Source organism: Ochotona curzoniae, unplaced genomic scaffold (genome assembly GCF_017591425.1).
Source record: "Ochotona curzoniae isolate NIBS_2020 unplaced genomic scaffold, NIBS_Ocur_1.0 scaffold_3835, whole genome shotgun sequence".
NCBI classification, from domain to species: domain Eukaryota; kingdom Metazoa; phylum Chordata; class Mammalia; order Lagomorpha; family Ochotonidae; genus Ochotona; species Ochotona curzoniae.
In genome coordinates, this window is record NW_024467114.1 from 10,812,409 (window position 1) to 10,832,478 (window position 20,070).

At 44.5% G+C, this 20,070-nt stretch overlaps 1 protein-coding gene across 1 annotated transcript in view; it reads left to right on the forward strand.

Moving 5' to 3' along the window:
* ASB4 (ankyrin repeat and SOCS box containing 4) overlaps positions 1-17,894 on the forward strand; it is a 34,644-nt gene extending 16,750 nt beyond the window's left edge. Inside the window, exons 3-5 of the mRNA XM_040964816.1 lie at positions 9,262-9,752; positions 16,480-16,593; positions 17,604-17,894. Of these exons, the coding sequence (XP_040820750.1) occupies positions 9,262-9,752; positions 16,480-16,593; positions 17,604-17,792 (794 nt within the window). The 3' untranslated portion in view covers positions 17,793-17,894. The remainder of the gene's footprint in view (positions 1-9,261; positions 9,753-16,479; positions 16,594-17,603) is intronic.
* The last annotated feature ends 2,176 nt before the right edge of the window (positions 17,895-20,070 follow it).

A 20,070-nucleotide genomic window follows, 5' to 3' on the forward strand; every position in this document is an offset into this window, starting at 1 on the left:
CGAGGAGAGAGTGCAACTGAGGAGTGAAATTGATGAATTCAAGAAGGGGTTTGGGATACAGATGGACAAGGTGAGCCCTAAAGAAGCAAGGATCTTCTTTTCATTTATTTTTCGAGGAGAATTCGGGAGTAATTGCAGACAGCAGTGATGAGTCAGATACAGGAAGAACACCCAGTCATAACCGAGGGGCCGAGTTAAGCATCCACTCCACTGTTGTCGGAGCTTGGGACCGAGCAAAGCTAGTTTGGTTGCCATGGTAACCAGCGCCGTGCCTCCAAACTCATTAATCCTGTGTTCCAAACTAAGCACTTAGCAATCGCTTCTGAATAAATGCAGCCGAGCTCTGCATACTGAAAAGGGCACGCTCACGTTAAGCAGGGGAAAAAGGTTTTCAATTTCATTCATTAAACTTGAGTAAATAATTTAATATCTTTTTGCGTCAGTCCTCCTGGCTAATGAATAAGGGTAAATGCTTATTGGAAAATCTAGCTTAATAAAGTAAACAGCATTGAGACTACATATAAAGCAACTTGCTGTTGCTGGTATATATGCAGATGAACAGGAAAATTGAAAGGAAAAATAGCGTATATTAAGTGCCTGCATCGTGGCTATGCCAGGTACTTTAAAATAAAATGTCTCATTTAATCTGTGCAATGGCATTGCGAGGTGCCTGTCTTTCTCATTTTCGAGATGAGGAGTGAAAACTCTGGAGAAGTTAAACAAGGCCTCTGTTCACACAGCATGCTGGGCTCAAGCAGTTCTGTCTGGTTCAAGTTCAGGATGCTTCCATTCTGGGATGGTTGAGCTGATTAAAACCCTAGGAGAAAAGTTTGTATTAAGGAGACACAACATAGGTGAGAAGCTAAGATGCTGTAGCAAAATTCTGTTAGCTTGAAAACACTTCCTGACAAGAAGATGTGTTTAAAGCCCTTTCTTAAAACAAAGCTAAGCAAAAAAAAAAAAGTGTGAATGGGACGCTGGGTATAACCCTGTTTCCCCTGCCTTGGCGGTTCTCTAGCGGAAGGATTCGAGGTCACCGTGTCGACCCTGAACTTGGACGCTAATTCCTTTTCCACCTGATGCCTTATTTGTGTCTTCCAAATTTGTACCAAGAAGGGTGGAGATTGGTGACTGAATAACCTAAAAAATATGTTATTTTCTTTATCCTTAGACTCTTTAAAAAGGGACTGTGATCGAGCGAGGTGTAAGATAATAGCCATCATCGGATCATCGGGTACAAGTGGGGCATCCCTGCCCCCGAGCTGTTGGTCGTCATGTTTAAATCCAAACTCTGGCTGTGTTGGCGACACTGGGGAGGCTGCCTCTGATCTGCGCTTCCAAGGGGTGGAGGGAGTAGCTGCCGCTGCCCAGCTTGTTGTGTGTGGCATACACAGCCTTCTCCTTGCTGGCACCAACTTCTCTCAAAAGCCATCAGGGAGGACCCTTGGTGCCCCCTCCCAGATGGCAGTGCCCGGTCCGAGTCCTGGCTCCCCCTTTTCCACCTCTTGTTGATGCACTCCCTGGAAGACAGTGCGTGATGACGCAGGCAGACAGTGCGTGATGACGCAGGCAGTTGCTCGCTGGCGCACATGTGGGAGACCTGCCTGGAGACAGTAGGTCACCTCTGTGGCTTTCAAGCTGTGTCGCAGTCCCTGCCACTGAGGGCAGCTAGAGAATGAAGCAATGAACCATCAGATGATGACTCAGCCCCCACCTCTCTGTTTTTGGAGAAATAAAGCAAAAAAAAAAAAAATCTTAAAAATGCCACATATGACTGGCTGGGTTGTGAGCTTGCAGCCTGGCCATAGCATCCTTGTTTTATAGCTGAAACTGTTTGCAACTGCTAGTGGAGGGATGACATTTCCTTGGTTCTTTGCCATTCGATTTGATCTGATTTTTTTCTGTCAGCACTTCTCTCGTTTGTTTCTCACCGAGGGGAGACTGGATCTTATTATCCCCTGAACATCTGAAATACCATCTAGCAAAAGCCATTTGATTCATAAAAGGCAAGCGTTTTCTTGGTAATCTCTGTAAAGTAATAAATTATAGGAGATAATCTAAACAATTCTAAAAGGGGCCCGAGGGCCTAGAAATGGGGCTGTGGCGGTTCAATCAAGCAACAGCCTGCGGTTCCAATTTCAGCTTTCCATTAAGTTAACCAAGAAAGCAAACAGAAGTGGCAAAAGCATCAGACTGGGAATCAGGCAAAGCAGCAAGCGCGTGGTGGCTTCCTGAAGCTTTCTACTCAGGAAAACCCAAAGGAAGAGATGCCCTCCCCTCTCCTGTTCTCCCCTCCCCACCCACCCAGCCCCCCACCCCTGTTCCCATCGGCTCCCCTCCGTTAATCCTTTCATCCCCATTTGCAGGCTCAAACCTTGCATTTAGACAAGTTGCTTAACCCAAACTAGGTTTTAACTGCAGGTTGACCTCAAAGCAGAGGATTTGCTTTGGCCACTAGGTGGTGCTGCCTCCTCCTGCTGCACAATTAGTTTCCAGGCCGCCATTCTGATACTACTATCTGTTGCCTTGTTCTATTCGCTGGGCTTCGTGTGTCCATTGGTGAAAGTGCCAGCTCCTCAGAACCTTCTAGAACTGTGTTACTCACAGCTCCTGATGAAGAGAAAATAGGTTGTTGTGATCTGTAGCACTGGATCCTTCCCTGCTATAGCTAGCAAGACAAGGGTGGGATTTTGTCATGGGTTGGCCAATAGTTTTGATGGGATGTAGAAAGATGAACTCAAATAAAATGCCAAAGATTCTGGGTTTAAACTTTGCCTCGCTCCTTCACTGCCAATGTCAATGTGGGCAAAATTTAACTTCTTTCAGTCTCAACCCTGCTCTGCTAAATGGAAATAATGGGTAATAATTGGCATTAACTCTCAGTAGCTCCAACAAGGACTCATGGGTTCTGTATGGCTCTCCTCTCTCCACCTGGACTCTGTGGGCATTTTTGTGTTGCCCAACAAGAATCTTCCAGAATTAAACAGTGCTTGTCTTTTTAAAAAAGAGTTTCTTGTCAAATGAGTCTGGGTAGAACTCTGGTTAATTTAGAGTCCCTTGCCATGGGGCCACTCAGGATGTTTCCTCTGGGAGTTTCAAACATGCAGAGGCATGCTGAATGCAGACACGTATTCAACCACAGGGATTTTATTCAGTGCATCTGTTGGTGCCCAAATGCCACAGATTTGGGCAAACATTGGCTTTCAGGAGGAAGATGGCTTCTGGCTTGATGAGAGGTACGCACTGGAACCTCAAGTGTTGCACTTGGCCCACATGCCTTGGTGTACCCCCCAGCTTCTCATCTGAGGGCAAAAAAATTATAGCGCCGTGGTCCACCGACTAACAGACCTCCAAGGGTGCCCATGTCCTCATTCCTGGAACCTCGGAATGTGGTACCTTTCGGAGAAGGGGCTTTGCATATGGGATGGTATGAAGATCCTCCTCCTGTATACTGCCTTGGAACCATTGTGGCTGGCAGGTGTAGGGAATGAGATAGTAGAAGGAGCCTGTATTGCTCCAATGGGAAAAGTCCGCCGCTTGCCACTGCTGGCTGGGAAGGCAGAGAGGCGAGGCTGTGAGTTGCAGAATGGGGTTGGCCCTAGAAGCTGTAGGAGACAAGTTCTGCTGAAGGGGCTTCAGAAGGAAGGCATCTCCATTGGTCCTCCTTTGTGCTGCTCTGTTGACAGAGTTTTCACAACCAGGAAGGTATATGTGTGTGTGTGTGTGTGTGTATGAATCTACTGAGAGAGAGAGAATGAGAGAGAGAGAAAAGAGAGAGGGGAAGATCTTCTGTCCGATGATTCATTCCCCAAGTGACTGCAATGGCCGCTGCTACGCCGATCCAAAGCCAGGAGCCAGTAACTTCCTCTGGGTCTCCCATATGGGTGCAGGGTCCCAAGGATTTGGGCCATCCTCAACTGCCTTTCCAGGCCACAAGCAGGGTGCTAGAGGGGAAGTGGGGCTGCTGGGAATAGAACCAGTGCCGATATGAGATCCTGCATGCAAGGGGAGGACTGTAGCTGCTAGACCACTGGGCCGGGCCCAAGGGCTTGTTTTATGCAATGTGGAAATAGAAGTTCCGAATCTGACATACGATGTGTGGTTCGTCAGGATCTGGCAGGGTAATGAAGCTGGTTCACCTGGAGGTTGCTGCAAAGTCTTCTGGCCCAGCAGGGAGGGAGTGTTACCTTGATGGCACGGTGAAGGATGATTCTATAACTGCCTTTGTGTAAGAAACGGACAACAATTCCATCCCAAACTGGAAGGGAACCTGCCAGCTCTCTGGAGATAAGGGGCTGAGATGGAGGCCAGAGGGCACAAAGGGAACTGGAGCCGATGCTTTTCTGCTTTCTGCCTCCTGCCCCCTTTGCCTGTGGCATCTTCTAAACCATCATGAAGTGCCACCTCTGGTTTCCCACGCGTGGGTACCCCTGGGCATACCAGCTCTCTTCCACGTTAGCAGGAAACCTTTTTCTCCGAACTGTGGGCTCTGGGGACCACAGCAGAAACTTCACTTCAGTCCCAACAGTGGTTCTTTCTGTTGCCCACCGGCTGTGGAAGGGGTCCAGGTACTGCCTGTGCCCTGGAGCGCTCTCGGTCATGGTCAAGGGAGCTGGCATCTCTGGAGCTGGACTTTGTCATCATCTCGTTGGCTGCTGCTGTTGGCACCGAAGGAAGGCAGCCCCTTGTCACTTGTTTGATTCTTTTCTCCTGCAGTTGTTTTCTGCTGACTGAATGCCCTGCGTGTACCACGTGCTCTCCCTGCTGTCCCGTCTGCGTGCAGCCTGGACCATTCACGTCTACCCCTGGGGCTGCTCCAGGTCTCTCGCTGTGAGTCCAGGACAAGCAGTGTGTTTTGTATCCCTGGGCAGAAGAAAAAGTTCTTACTCATTTTTTTTCCAAATTTGCAGTCTCTCTCTCTCTTTTTTATTAAATTTCCTCAGGCTTAATCTCTTTTCCAGCTGAATGACAATAACAACATTCATTTCCTTTGCTGAAAACACTTTCCCAGCTGTAAGATAGGGTCTCACTTTAGCAGGCCAACAAGATTAGTGCAAAATACTGTGGCGGTAGCCCATTTTCCCAAGTCTGAATGATTCAGTCTTATCTACGGTTACTTTGCTAAATTCTAATCATTGGGTTTATGGAATTAAAAAGATAAAGACCAAAGTAAGTGGAAGGTGATGGGGTTCAGTGGCAGCCTCTTGCCTGCTCTCCAATAGGGTGTTGAGCGAGAGAGATTTTCTTGAAGGTTGAGTCAGTGAAAAATACAAACAAAATGATAAAATAGACACGGGCTCTGTGAAATAGACTGCCTCCCGAGGGATGAGAGCTATATTTGGAGGAGTTGGCGGAAGAGCTTTGATATGAAAAAGATTCGCTTCAGGAGACACAAGGAAATAGTCTTTGATATTTGCTTCCTATTTTTGCTGTAGTTAAAAAATATATATATATTTTACATGCATACAGGTAGCTATTGAAGGGTGACGAACCGTGAGAATAGATCAAGAGTGAAGTGGTTTGTTTTAATAAGCAGGTACAGAGCCAGGTTGTTGGTGTGCTGCTTTACCCACCAGCCTTTGTTCTGCCCTGTCTACTGGCTCTGGGGCTCCGTCCATGTTGGCATACCCTCATGCTCTGCTGAAAGCATCTTTTCACCATCTGAGCTCAAACCCGTATGGTCCCATTTAGTCCCATGGCTTCCAATACTGCCTCACTCTATCCTACTAATGGTAGTCTGCATAAACCACAGTGATCTCAAAAAACACATTATCATGGAGCTAAGAGATTTCTGTTACCTAATATTGTTGTTGTGCCTTTTTCATGCCTGGATGTGTTTGGATACACAATTGCTGACTCTTGGGTTACGCTTGCCCGCAGTGGTCAGCACACAGTAATGGGCCGCACAGGTGTATGGTAGAGAAGCAGTAGGCCTCTGTGTGTGGTAGCTAGGTGATGCACGGTTTAAGTGCACTCCAGGATGTTTGCACAGTGACAGAAATCACCTGACAAGCATTTTACAGAGTGGATGCCTGGTGCTAAGTGATTTGGGACTGTGAAGTCAGCGATATTCGCTGTCCTGTTTACCGGCCTGGCCCGAGAACCTGGAAGACTTGATGGTACAAAGCAGGGGCCCTGTAAATATTTGTTCTGTGTCCCCCACCATATGCAAGTCAGAGCATTTCTTCATCCAGCAGGAAGCCTGTCCTGTGGCTGTCAGCAACTAGCCTCACCATGTCCTCGTCCCTGCTCCCAGCAACCGCCTGTTTACCTTCTCTGGGACGTGCTGATTCTGGAGGTTTTGTGTAAATGGACAACTTTAAGAGTTGAGCTTCTGTGTTTGGATTTCTCCTTGTGAAACAAACACATCAGCACTTCATTCTTTTTTAATGAATATTATTCCGTTGCATTAAGTATACTATAATTTTTTCGTCCTCCCATCAGTTATGGACATTTGAGTTCTTTCCACTTCAGACTGGTATTATTACCTTATTATTATGTTGCTATGAACACTTATGTAGTTTTTATGTGAACCCATTTGTCTTTATTATATTTCTAGGAATGCTAAGATGCTGGAATTTGAGGCTCGTTTGGTAAAACTGTGTTTGACTTTTTAAACACTCACCATGCTGTCTTCCAAAGTGGTAGTATTACTTTATATTTCTGAGAGCAGTGTACAAGGAGTCCCATTGATCCACATTCTTGCCAACACTGCTTGTCTGTGCATTTTTTTTATCATAGCTATCCTAGTGGATATAAAACTGATATTTAAAAAAAGATTTATTTTTATTGGAAATTCAGATTCACAGAGAAAAGGACAGACAGAAAGATCTTCCAAATGCTGGCTCACTTCCCAAGTGGCCAAAATTGCTAGAGCTGAGCTGATGTGAAGCCAGGAAGCCAGAAATCCAAGAGCTTCTTCCAGGTCTCCCACACGGGTGCAGGGTCCCAACGCTTTGGGCTGTCCTTGACTGCTTTCCCAGGCCACAAGCAGGGAGCTGGAGGGGAAGAGGAGTGGCCAAGACACATGAACCGGCACCCATATGGAATCTTAGCACATACAAGACAAGGACTTTAGCCACAAGATTACCTTGCCAGGCCTGAAACTGCAATTAAAAAAAATTTATTTATTTGTATTTGAAAGGCAGATTGCAGAGAGATTTGCCCCTTGCCAATTCACATTCCAAATTGTTTGAAAGAAGGCAGGGAGGGCAGGGAAAGAGACAGATTTTCCATCTACTAGTTCACTCCCCAGTTGCCTGCAATAGTGAAAGCCAATATCTTGGAAATTAATCCAGGTCTCCTGTATGAGCGACAATGATCCAAACACCAGAACCATCGCTACCTCCCAGGATGTGCATCTGTGGGAAGCTCCATCAGGGGTGGGCTCCAATCCACCTCTAAAACATGCTTTCAAAAGCTCCAAAGAACATATATTTCTGGCTCCTAGTTTCTCGAATAAATCCCAAGGTCTCAAATCAGTGAGTAATCAAATTTTCCTATTTTATTGACTCCCCAGAAGAATTGTACCCCAGGACACGGTTCACGTCTAAAAGCAAGGAGCTGCTACTCAGAAAACGAAATTATACAGCCTGGCTACTTGCAGGGGGAAGTTTAGGAACAATGTTCAACCTCCAAGTCCATTAGAAAACAGTGTGGTTTGTTCCAAGGTGATCCTGACAGCTTCGCCCAGACACTTTGCTTCGGTTCTTTCCTGGGAGTGCTCCAGTGCTCCGACTGGCTCTGCATGGGAACCCTGCACAGGACGCTTCGCACCGCAGCAGAGCTGGCCTGAAGGCAGACCTCAGCCAGAACTTCTCAAGCAAGACACTGATGGTTTTGGGTTACAATCCTGCCTTCTGCAAGACAGGAGTGGCACCTGCTCGGGACTTCAGCACTGGTGCTTTTAGACACCTCTGGGGGCCTTCTTAGAGCACGGCTATCCTTCCTTCTCAGATGTTCCCTGTTGGGTCAAAGGGGATCATCAATCAAGGCCTAAATAAGTGAACAAAATGCAATAGTTAGTTCTCTAGTATGCTCTAGATTTCATATCCAAAAGACAGTCAAAAATCATACGATTTTTTCCTCCAGAGAAGGACTAATGAGGTCCACTAAGCTCAGTGCCAAGGAAGCCAGGCTGTATTCGCTCAGACTTCAGCTTTGATTGCTACTGAGGTGTACTTTGGGAGAAATTTTTGACCTTTCCAAGTATAAATTTCTTCATCTGTAAAATCAGGATAAAAACTGCACCTGTTGAAAAGGACCGCTGTGAAAGTTCAATGAGGCCATGTTTTTATAGCATTTAGCTTAGAATGTTCATGTAGTTAAGTGCTTAATAAGTAGTAGTTGCTGGAATAAATAATAATCTCTTCTGATTTATACTTGAAGCTATAACAATTTCCAATAGAACTGATTATAGTGGTGGCCCCTTAGGTTCATCCCGTTCAATTAAGCAAGGAAGGGAAATTTCAGGTTTTCAAGTTGGCCATTCTAGTAGTTAACATTCCCTAGCAGAAAAATGAAATTCAGTTCAGCTTCCTGGTTTGTTAAATAAGTGGATTAAAACCAGTAACTTCTAAAGAGCTTTCCAAGCACAAAACAATTCATATTTTTATTATCTTTTGTCAATCATAAATCAAATGCATTATAATTTCTGAATGTGTTTCTTTCAGTTAATATTCCTGTTATGCTAGGTTCTGTTGTCTTGAGGCTAGCTTGGGAGTGAACTTGTGTGTGTGTGTAGTTTCCTCCTGTTGTGTTAGAAGGAAACCTCGTAGGTGTAGTTGGCTCTATCCTGCCATTTCAGTCAAGGGCAAGCACAGTTTCCATACACTAAAGTTTGCCTACATTGCAGGAAAAACAGTCACAAAAATTGATGATGTTTGAAGTGATTGTATCAGCTTTAAAGGCTGCTAAGTGGTCTGTATTTAACATCGTATTGGCTAATTTATTCATAAGAACTACAGAGGTTGAGGAGTTGCTGATGTTTTCAAGTCCTTCTGTGAGTAATAACTCAAATTCAACAATGCCAACCTTCTGGGAACAACCCTTTGTTCTTGGACCTGGGTATATTTGCTGGTTGTTTCCAAGGAGTGATTTTCCTGGGGACCAGAAGTGGAACCTGGTGGTAGCAGAAGTGGATAATGATTGGCTGCCAGAGACTAAAAGAATCAATGACAACACTCTTGTTTGGTGAACTTGAGAGACTGTGACCATGAAGTAGAATTAAATCATCATCGTTTCTTCCATTTCTCTTGACAGGGGCCAATGTGAACATGAAGACCAACAATCAGGATGAAGAGACACCCTTGCACACAGCTGCCCACTTCGGCCTCTCAGAGCTGGTGGCCTTCTACGTGGAGCATGGCGCTGTTGTGGACAGCGTGAATGCGCACATGGAGACCCCACTGGCCATTGCTGCCTACTGGTCCCTCCGCTTCAAAGAGCAGGAGTACAGCCAAGAGCACCACCTCATCTGCCGCATGCTGCTCGACCACAAGGCCGAGGTCAATGCTCGGGATGATGACTTCAAGTCTCCCCTGCACAAGGCAGCCTGGAATTGTGACCACGTCCTCATGCACATGATGCTGGAAGCTGGTGCCGAAGCCAATCTCATGGATATCAATGGCTGCGCTGCCATTCAGTATGTGTTGAAGGTCACCTCGGTGCGCCCAGCCGCCCAACCTGAGATCTGTTACCAGCTGCTCCTGAACCACGGGGCTGCTCGCATCTACCCGCCACAGTTCCACAAGGTGAGGCAGCTGGGGCACTGAGCATACTTTGCCAGACGGCCCTGAAGCTTCCTGCAAGCTTGTTGGAGACCAAGGTCTTAGGGTCTTCCATTAGGCTCTTCATTTATACATCTATTCCTAGCTGTCTCACCCCTGTGCAGGTTTGTATGGAGCCCGGATCAGGAAGCTAGGGATGTGAACACGAGTGATGCATTGAATTTTAGCATCTTGTCTGAACACCGGTCACCTGGAGATGGCTCCTGCGAGGTGAATGGTGTCAGACAGACACACATTTGCCATGTTTAAGCAAAATGTCTGATATGATGACTCAGACTGCTTTGGAATTGGCTGATAACCATGAAAGGGCCATCCAGTCTTCCAGCTTACTGAATGCTAGTATTTATGAAGCACTATAAATGTATTTATTACATATAATGAACTAATTACCCTGGCACAAGAATTGTGTGTTTGTTAGCTAACACAGCTCATTCTAACAACAGTTTTGTTAAGAGGTATACTGTTGTTACTCTACCGAGGGGGAATGGAAGCACAGAGATGTTGAGTAACTAAACTGAACCCCCACACAGTGCCCACACCAGGATTCAGCCATAGACACTCTGCTGCCAGCATCTGTCCGGCACAGCCTCTTTTTAAGATTCTTGCTCTGTAACCTCTGATGGACTGGCAGGGAGCAGATGCTCACAGCAGGACGCAGACCTGACACCCTGAAGGAGCTTAGAATCCAGCAAGAAAGACACATGCAGGAAGGGACAATTTGAGTCTGCCATGGTAAATAATACAGTAGGGGAGCATGTTTTGGGAACAGAGAAAAAAGAGAGAGAGAGAGTTTTTCATTAAGTTGAACGTATGAATCTGGTAGCCAAAATGTAGCTTACCTTAAAGTAAAAAAAATAAATCACACTGTAATTGGCATGCCCCTCAATTCTAAAACTTTAGCAAGCAGTAGAAAAGTTTGAAGTAGGAACTAGCCACCTAAAGCAAGATCACTGAAAATCAAGTGGCAGAAGTTTTACTCAGTTCATAGCTAAGTTCTGTCTGTGACCTAGCATGCTTGCATTGAGGGTCAGAAGGCTCCAAGTGATGCACCTGCTCGGAGCAAAGGCATAGCAGTTTTGTGGCCTATAACCTCAGTGGGGAATCTTCCCTTAATCCTCAATATTTTAGTGGAAGACAAGTAACTTTCTCATTAAACTGTGTAAATGTAAAGCTCAAAATGTCTTGGCATTTTCTTGAAATCCTTAATAGAGAATCCCGAATGATAATGGTTAGGAAGAATTGAAATAATAACATTACATTAACTGCCCTTTGTTAAATAGGCTCTGGAAAGAAAATTTTATTTTTATAGCTCACCTAAGAGTTAGGTAAGCTAAGCTAAGTAATATTATGCTATTTCTGTGCATCACAAGAACTAAGTGGTCAGGTTCACTCATTTGTTTATTTGACAAATATTTGCTATACAGCTGTTGTCTCCTAGCCACTTTTATTTTCTGGAGATAGAACAATCATCAAATAAAGACCTTCCTGGGTGACATTTGGTAGTGGGAGATAGAAGACAAATAAATGCTCTGTGATATGTTGTGTACAATGAAGGAAAATGAAGTTGGACAAGAAAATAGGGGAATGCTGGTTTGGGGAGGGGTGCTGTTTCTATGTGATATTTACATAAGCAGAATAGATAAATGAGTAGAAAGCTAGGTGGACACTCTGCCCGGCGAACACACCAGGCCAAAAGAAAAGGAATTGCAAGAGTCTTGAGGGAGAGGAGGAGTAGACGTGTTTGCAGGAGAGAAAAGAAGCCGAAGTAGCTGCAGGGGGTGGACAGGAGGGTGAACAGTGACCAAGGGACATACAACCTTTAGCCCCGAGTAGTTACCGATTTGTGTGTATTTTCTGAATCATATGTTGGCATCATACATTTAGCTAAAACAAAAATGCTAAAAGTCTTCAAGGTGTACATGGAACACAACATTTTAATTTACTTGTTAGGGTGTTCCTGTTTTAATTTTATCTCTGCTTTGTCATATATAGCTCATTCTTCGTAGACTTAGGCTATTCATTTCAGGAACAAAGAGGCATAGATTTGAACTCAGACAAACTTTCTTGAGCCTCAGTCACTTCCCCTATGGAATGATTATACCCTGCCTGTAAACCTTGGCAGTAACGCTCAGAAAAAACTACATTGTCCCCTTGTAGTGCATCACACATCCATTCAGAGCCCAGAGGACAGTGACAAATACTTCTTCATTCTTGCTCTTGGTCTCCTTTCAGTCCCTATAGGATCTCTCCCAATTCCTCCTCTCAGCCCTCATCCTGCATCCATAAAGATCATTCCTTTGCTTTACTTCCATTTCTCTCCCATCCTTATTTCATGGGAGTCTGGCTATTCTTCATCCTAGATGCTCTGGAAGATAAGCCATCCATCTCTCCCATGCAGCTTACATCCTGAAGCGCAACGCTGCATACATTTATGCCCCGGGGTCACTTTCCTTGCAGAGCGAAGGAAGGAGAGAGATGCAGGATTCTCTGTTATTTTCCACATGGGTGATCTCATAGCAGCCTTCTCCTAATGTCATCATATGAGCTAAAGGATGCAGTATCTGACAAGTCTTCAGCCCAGTGCCTGGTGTGGAGTAGCGCTTAGCAAAAGATGGCTGCAGTGGTTACCATTCTCCCCGTTTGTGGAGTGGCAGAGTTTGTGCTCCTATGTTGTGCTCCGGGGCATCTGGAGTAGGAGAGCCAGTGTGTGCATTGCTCACTACCTCCGGAGTCAGGCTTGAGTTGTGTCCTGAAACTCACTGCTGGTTGACTAAAGTAGGTTTCTGAGAAAGTGACTTTTAAAAATCCTCTTCTTGTTCGTTTTTAAAGGGCCATATTAGGGGGAATGGATATCTCACTCAACTTTTCTTCAGTAAGATATCTTGTGATGGTGGGTTGGGAGGGTGTTCCCAATTCCTTTTTGCAGACACCAGTAAGCAATATTAAGACCTGAGGCTTAGGGTCTGTGGGTAAGATCTTGACTTGGCTATTTCGTTGCTGCGTGAATTTTGAGCACATCCCTTAATCGCTCAGATTCTTCTTTTAAAAAGTAAGGGTAGAGAATATGAACACTGGGAGATTGGACAGCAAGTGAGCGATCTGTGACAATAGTCTGGAAGTGGTGTTGAACTTAAGGATTTCCCTGGCTGTATTCCTAAAATGTGTCTGTGATCTCATGTAGGAGTCCCTCTTTCCTAACCCCATGTGTGTCAAGGAAGATGTTGTCATTCAGTTCTGTTTGCTCCTCCACCTTCCTCTAGTTCGGCTGTTTGTTGAAGAGATTGAGGGTACGTAGAGGTGGGTACCAGAAGGTGGCTGGTATTTGTAAACATTTTTGTTGCCACCGAAAAGACAATAAGAGAGTTGGCTACCTTCCAAAGGAAAACCAAGGAAAAACTGTTCAATTTACTATGCAGATGCTTCGAAGTGATTTAAAACAACTGCTCCACAACCTGACTTTGCACAGGGAGAAGTCATCTTTACGACAAGGAAAAGACTGACTCATTTATCCAGAAGATGAAGTGATTTGTTCTCTTGTGGTTGGGGAATTCAGCTTCCTCATTTACAAGGAACAAGGTCAGGGATGAGGATTCTGTCTTCCAAATACAGAGCAAATTTGTAGAGGGTGTATTTCACCGAAAGTCAATGTATAAATTACAAAGTAAGGGAAAAGAGAGAATTATAGGATGTGCAATAGCTTCCCAGGGTACAAAAGGACATTTGATTTTTTTTTCTTCCCAGCATAATTCAGAAGGAAGTGACACCCTTGGGAGCCAAGATTGGGTTTTCTTGTAGGGCAAGAAAGGCATTTTTCTAGGGGAGGGAAGAGTGGGGTGAGACTTTGGGGAAATGATTGCCATTGGTGGACAGTACAGGCTGTGAAGCCTTTCTTGTGATCATGAAGAACACCCACCACTCAACATCCAAGAGCCAGGTGCCCTTAGAAGGCCTCTGGGAGAACATGGATGGGAAGAGGACTTTATCTTGGATTGATCTCTTAATAGGTAGTGTATTTATGTGTATCTACACATCTGAGAATCTGCGGATGAGGAGAGGTGTTGAAAACCTTCTCAAGTTGTCCAGTTATCTCCCCAGGAAGTGGCACCAGAGGTGCCAGAGACACAGTGGGGATGAAACTCTGCTGCCTCCCAGATCTGCAAGGACAGAAATTCCTCCCTTTGGGGTCTGCACCAGCCCCATGTAAACTGATGATCCAAAATCTGTTGTTTCCTAAGACTTTTTATTTGGCTTTATTTATTCTTATGGAAAGTCAGATTTTTACAGAGGAACGGAGAGGCAGCGAGGAAGAGCTTCCATCCACTAGTTTACTCCGCAATTGTGCTAGTCGGAGCTGAGCCGAGCCAAGCTGATCTGAAGCCAGCAGTTTCTTCTGGGTCTGTCCGCAGGTGTAGGGTCCCAAGGCTTTACTGCTTTCCCAGGCCACAAGCAGGGAGCTGGATGGGAAGTCAAGCAGTGGGGATAGTGCTCAACACATGCAAGGCAAGGACTTTAGCCAATAGGCTACTGTACTGGGCCATTTCTAAGACTCTTTTTGTTTTCTGGTGAAGTAATTGTCGAGGCCTTAAGAACGTTTGTCCAGCTGCCTTTGTTCTAGAAAGAGGTGGTGAAGGCTACTGGGAGAGGTGTCAGGCTGAGTCGAGCCTTTTATGCTTCAGGAACTGAGTCTCCTGTCAGCAGAAAACTTAGTGCTCAGTGTATCAGCAGAAGCAAGTCATGCAGGGAGAGCTTTGGACTTTGTGCATGTCAAGACTTTCGAGAGTCAGGGCTCAGAGCCACCTGATGTATCCTCATGTGTTTTTACCCTAACCACCTTAGCTCTTTTTTGTGTGTGGAGTCACACTGGCCCGTGTTTGAGTACTGACTGCTACTTACCAGTTAAATTCCAGAGTTCCCAGCCTTTGGTTTTAAGTCTGCTCACGGCAGACAGTTCCAGGACTTAGATGCTAGGGTTGTTTGAAGACAGCAGTCTAGGGTATGTGAAGAAGTGACATAGTCTCTGGCAGACAGCAAATCCTTATTAAGTCATAGCCATTCTTTCTCTTTCTTCCTCTCTCCTGCCTATAATGATTTCCCACTGGGTAGACCATGATTCTCTTCCTTCTGCCGTTGTACTAACGTAGATTCCAGCCAAGCACAAACATGGGTGGTATCTGATTTACATCTTCATCTTGCCATCCCCCAGGGACATCTTCTGTGTCTTATTTTTTTTTTTATGGAGATGAAGACATTGTCATGAGAAAAAACAAAATAAAACATGGTTTTCACTTGAAGTTTACCATCCTCTATTGGCCTCTAGGAGGAACTCAACCTCCTCTTACCTTCATCTTGAATAAAATTTGGAGTTTTAGTTATTTAATGAAAGCAGACCTTTATATTAATGAACAGGCATTGTTTCAGAGCCTTGAATGACTAGAGGATGTCCTATTATTAGGGATCAACTTGGAGTGGGTGTGGCGTGCCCCTGTCTGGAGCATTGCTCCAGGAGTGGGAAGAAGGCTCCAGGGAATAGGTTTGTTTGAACAAGAGAAGTAATCAAGCTTCATTTTGTTGTGGTCCCTGAAGCAACCCTCTTTGAGAAATTGAACAGATGTTCACAAAGTTCATGGAAAATGTGCTATGAAAAAACTGGGCATGGATTTCATCTTTTTTGCATCAAAATAAATATATTTTTATAAGGTTTATTTATTTGTTTGCTTATTTATATTGGAAAGTCAGATATACAGAGAGGAGGGGAGGAAGATCTTCCATCCATCGATTCACTCCCCAAGTGGCCACAACAGTTGGAGCTAAGCTGATCCAAAGCCAGGAGCCTGGAGCCTCTTCCAGGTCTCCCACGTGGGTGCAGGGTCCCAAGTCTTTGGGCCGTCCTTGACTGCTTTCCCAGGTCACAAGCAGGGAGCTGGATGGGAAGTGGGACTGCTGGGATTAGAACCATCATACCTATGGGATCCTGGCACATGCAAAGGGAGGACTTGAGCCACTAGGCTACCTTGCTGAGCCCAAAATAAATATCTTTTAATTTTATTTTTCAATAAAATTTTTTGAAATACATTAAAACTGATTACATTCCACCACCACCTTTCTGTCATGTAGGATCTGAAGTTGAACTCATCTTTTATAAGAAATCTTTCTATAAGTCAACTCATGCATCTGTCCCCATTACAATTTTTAGGATATCAGATTTTAAAGCATACAATCTAAAACTTGAACATATGGATCACCTATATAGCTCCATCAATCTTGTTTCATCATGTGTTTTGGCCTCCCATTCTTACAATGGGTCTTCACCGGAAATTAGTGTTTTTCATAATGGAATTTTCTTTTGAGCTAGAGGAGCCTCCAACACACCTGGACGTTATCATCTGAGATCAGCATCTTGGCCAGGAATCCTTTAATTCTGGGCAGAAAAATCAAGTCTTCAGGTTCCCACCTTATCTGCTAGCACCCTTTATTATTTGTTCCTGGATGGTGGAAAAGGTTTGGTTCGATTTTCTTAACCTGTCCACCCACAATGAAGGCTGGTGATGTGTTTGAGTACTTAAAGGCCTTCGTAACCTCAAAATCACTTTGGAACTCCACAAACTCTCATAGACTTATAGATTCTTGATATCTCTGAAAACAAAAACGTATGTGAGCATTGAATGCATGTGAATCTCCCCCCCCCTTGCAGGTGATCCAGGCTTGCCATTCTTGTCCCAAAGCCATCGAAGTTGTGGTCAATGCCTATGAGCACATCAGGTGGAACATTAAGTGGAGAACGGCCATCCCCGATGATGACTTGGAGGTAAACGATCAACTCATTTCTTACACTTTTCCCCCTCAACTCATCATTGCCAGATTGTGATAGAAGTGTGGAATTGCTAATTAATGGAATTGGCTTTGTGAATACATCTCAAGCCAACCCGAGTGCAATGAAACAAAGAGTTATAAATATAGATGCTAGGGTGGGTAGCTGCAGCACATATGTGGTGTTAGGGAATGTCATGGGGGATGTCGCCATGTAAGGGCAGATTAAATAGGTCCATGAAGATGACAGTTTCACTTGCTTTCCAAAAACTTAGATGATAGTGTTTGGGATTGCTTATAGAGCATTTTTTACCAGAAAATGGAAGTGCTTTGTGTAGATGCGTTCATTTACTTTAAAATATCTTGGTGTGATTCTGAAACAGGCCATCTAAACCCACTATGATGGGGGCAGCTGGAAAAGCACTGGCCAGAGCCACAAACTGTGTTTTCTGCTGGGTGGACTTTGGGTCTTTGCAGCCTCCGTGAACTAGCTCCGCCCATGCAGTTCCAGCATGTGCTGAAGAATCAGGCCTGAGGACAAGCTTGCCTGGGCTTAGAGGCTAAGGGTGAAGACATGCCATCTTATCCTGCTACCGACTAGCTGGATTACCTTGAAAGTTACTTAACTTGCCCAAGCTTCATCAATCCTTCACCACTTTCTATACATCTGCACATAATGGGGACACACCAAGCACATGAAAGGCATAAAATAGTGTTGAAATTAATTAAAAATTGCTGGCATGATCTGTAGTGGCACAGGAAGCTCATAGAAGTCTGTTTTATTTCGCTGACTGAGTTCTGAATTGTACGGTATTGTTTGTTCTTCTCTCTCCTCTTTATCTGTGCTTCCTTAAGCCCATCTCCACTCCACCCCCCCCCCCCATGAATTTCATGTTTAATGTTGGATTACTGTCGAAAGGCTAAGAAGCTGCCATTATGTGTAAAGCAAGGACTCCAGGAATCATTGTGGGGCTTCTCTAACTGGAACCTTCTGTCCTCCCTTTGCAGAAATACTGGGATTTCTACCACTCTCTCTTTACCGTGTGCTGCAACTCTCCAAGGACGCTCATGCACTTGGCACGATGCGCTATTCGAAAGGCTTTGAACAACAGATGTCACAAAGCAATTCCTTTGCTGTCCCTCCCATTGTCATTGAAAAAGTACTTGCTCTTAGAGCCAGAGGGAATCATTTATTAAGCCTGATGAGACAGCAGTTCCTAATCCTAGATGTGTAAGTGCATGTGCTAGTTAGACATAGTTTGCATAAATAAAGTAGTGCTTGGGTTGATTATAACACATCAGAGATTTCAAAACACTTTTAAACACTCTATAGTTATTCATGGGTATATCGTAGTGAGTAGTGAGGGAAGCTAAGGGGTGAAGCTAAGTATTCTTCAAATACAAGAAGGCATTCAAAAAGTACTCATATAGTAGTAGTGTCTGATATGTGTAGCATTCTTATTAGAGGCATGATATGAGAAGCTCTTCATATCTAAAATGGGACCCACATTTTCTTAAAACCAATCTCATTCTCTGCCTTACCACTAATAAGTTTACATTATCATTTAATTTTCAGTATGGCAAGTTTTGTAATTAGCTTCCTTGCCCCAAGACCCCTTAGCTGTAGTGATTGTCACACCCCAAAGCAAGTTTCCTGGCTTATAGTGAAGAAAAGACATGAACGTAGTTAGAACCACGGAGATCTTTTAGTTAAAAGATTTTGAAGTGAGTGCAAAAGACTGGTCCATTTACTGGTCAAAAATGGACCTTTCAACACACGCTCCTTGAGCTGGAGACTGGAGGTACGTGGATGAGTGCCGCGGGACTCCTGGCCTCTGGGGGCTGACCTTTGAGCAGAGGATCCGAACACAGAAGTAAAGAACTTCAGTGTCACAGGCTGGGCAAGAGTACAGGTGCTGGCTCATTATTAGTGCTTTGCTTTTGAGTTTCTGGCATGAAGCGTGAGAGAGAGAGAGAGAGAGAGAGAGAGAGAGAGACTTTTGAAAGCATGAGGATAAAGAGTGAGTGGTTTAAGTAGAAGAAATCTGCTAGTCTAGATAGTGTTTAGTGTGCTTTCCTTACTAGTGCTTTGCCAGACTCTTAGAAATATTGCACACTTCATGGCTGTGTGTGTGTAACCGACAAGGAAGTGCAGGAATATGGGCGGAAGGAAGTATGTGAGGGAAAAGAGCTTGTTGATGACTTTGGGCTTGTAATGTGACAGGCTGCTGCCACACAGCACAAAGTGAAGGAGCCCTTCGCCGGTGACGGCGGGCTATGGAAAGCAGATGGGAGGACACTTAGGCAGTGGTGAGAGCTGGAGTGAGCGGGAAAGATAAGTGTGTAATCAGGCTTGCTAGTTTGACATTTGCAAAAAGAGAAATGTAGATAATTGACCACTGGGCCTCATGGCTTAGAAGGCTAACTGTTTTCATTTTATTGTTCTTATTAATCATTTTAGACAAGCTCATTGCTTCTTAGGTCACATTTTAGAAGTTAGAAGTAATTAGTGCAGACAAATCTCTTTGTGAGTTGTGAACTAGTGTCTTTCATTTCTGGGGTGTTCTACTTTGGGGTGCTCGAGTGTTAATAGAGATGATGTTAAATATTCTACTAGGACATTACTAAGTCTTGCTTCTCTACAAGAATTCTCTGATGCCCGGAAAGGGATAGGAGACACCAGAGCTAGCCTGATAATTCTGCTAGAGTATTAGTCTATTAGAGTATTCTCGTGTTTGTGTACGTGCATGGCTGGTGGTGGTATACTGTGTGGAATGCTGCATTTGCATAATTGTTTGTATAAAATACGCCCTCTCCCCCCCCACACACAGCTACAGTCTGTTGGCATCCATTGGTGCTACAAGACATCCTAGGGTACCAGGAGGGCTGCAGGGCCCCCTCCATCCTCAGCTGCATTGCCTTGGGGCAAATGAACCTAATGTGGCAGACAACGGGCATGGGTGTTGCTTGGCATGCTTTGCTGAACCATTTGCGTGCCTCTAGCAGATAATACATGGCTATGTGTTTGGAGTTATTTGTGCAACATTGTAAGTAAATATTCCTTCCTTGAACTTTTCTTTAGAGAACTTAAATAAAGCTCTTCGATTCCTCTCATTGGTGTGAGTTGCCTGCTTACCAATAAAACACTTGTTTTTTTTTTTTCCTAACCCAACTTTGGCTTTTCATCAGCGCCCCTGGGGAATTGTTTCTTCCACGTTGAGAAAGAAGAAGAGGACAAGCAATTGTGCTGTAAATAAGTTAACTTTTTCAGAAAAGATTGAGAAGATCGATGAGAACCAAGTACAAATAAAACTCAGCAGTTATTTCCAAAATAAATGCTTTAATAATGAAGAAATTGTTCTGAGTCATCCTCTTCCACTTCTCACCATCGCGGTCCTTCTGGGGTTTTTCATTTGCCCTCATTCTCACCATGCACTCACCCTGGGCAGAGCAACAGAGGAAATGATGTTCCCAT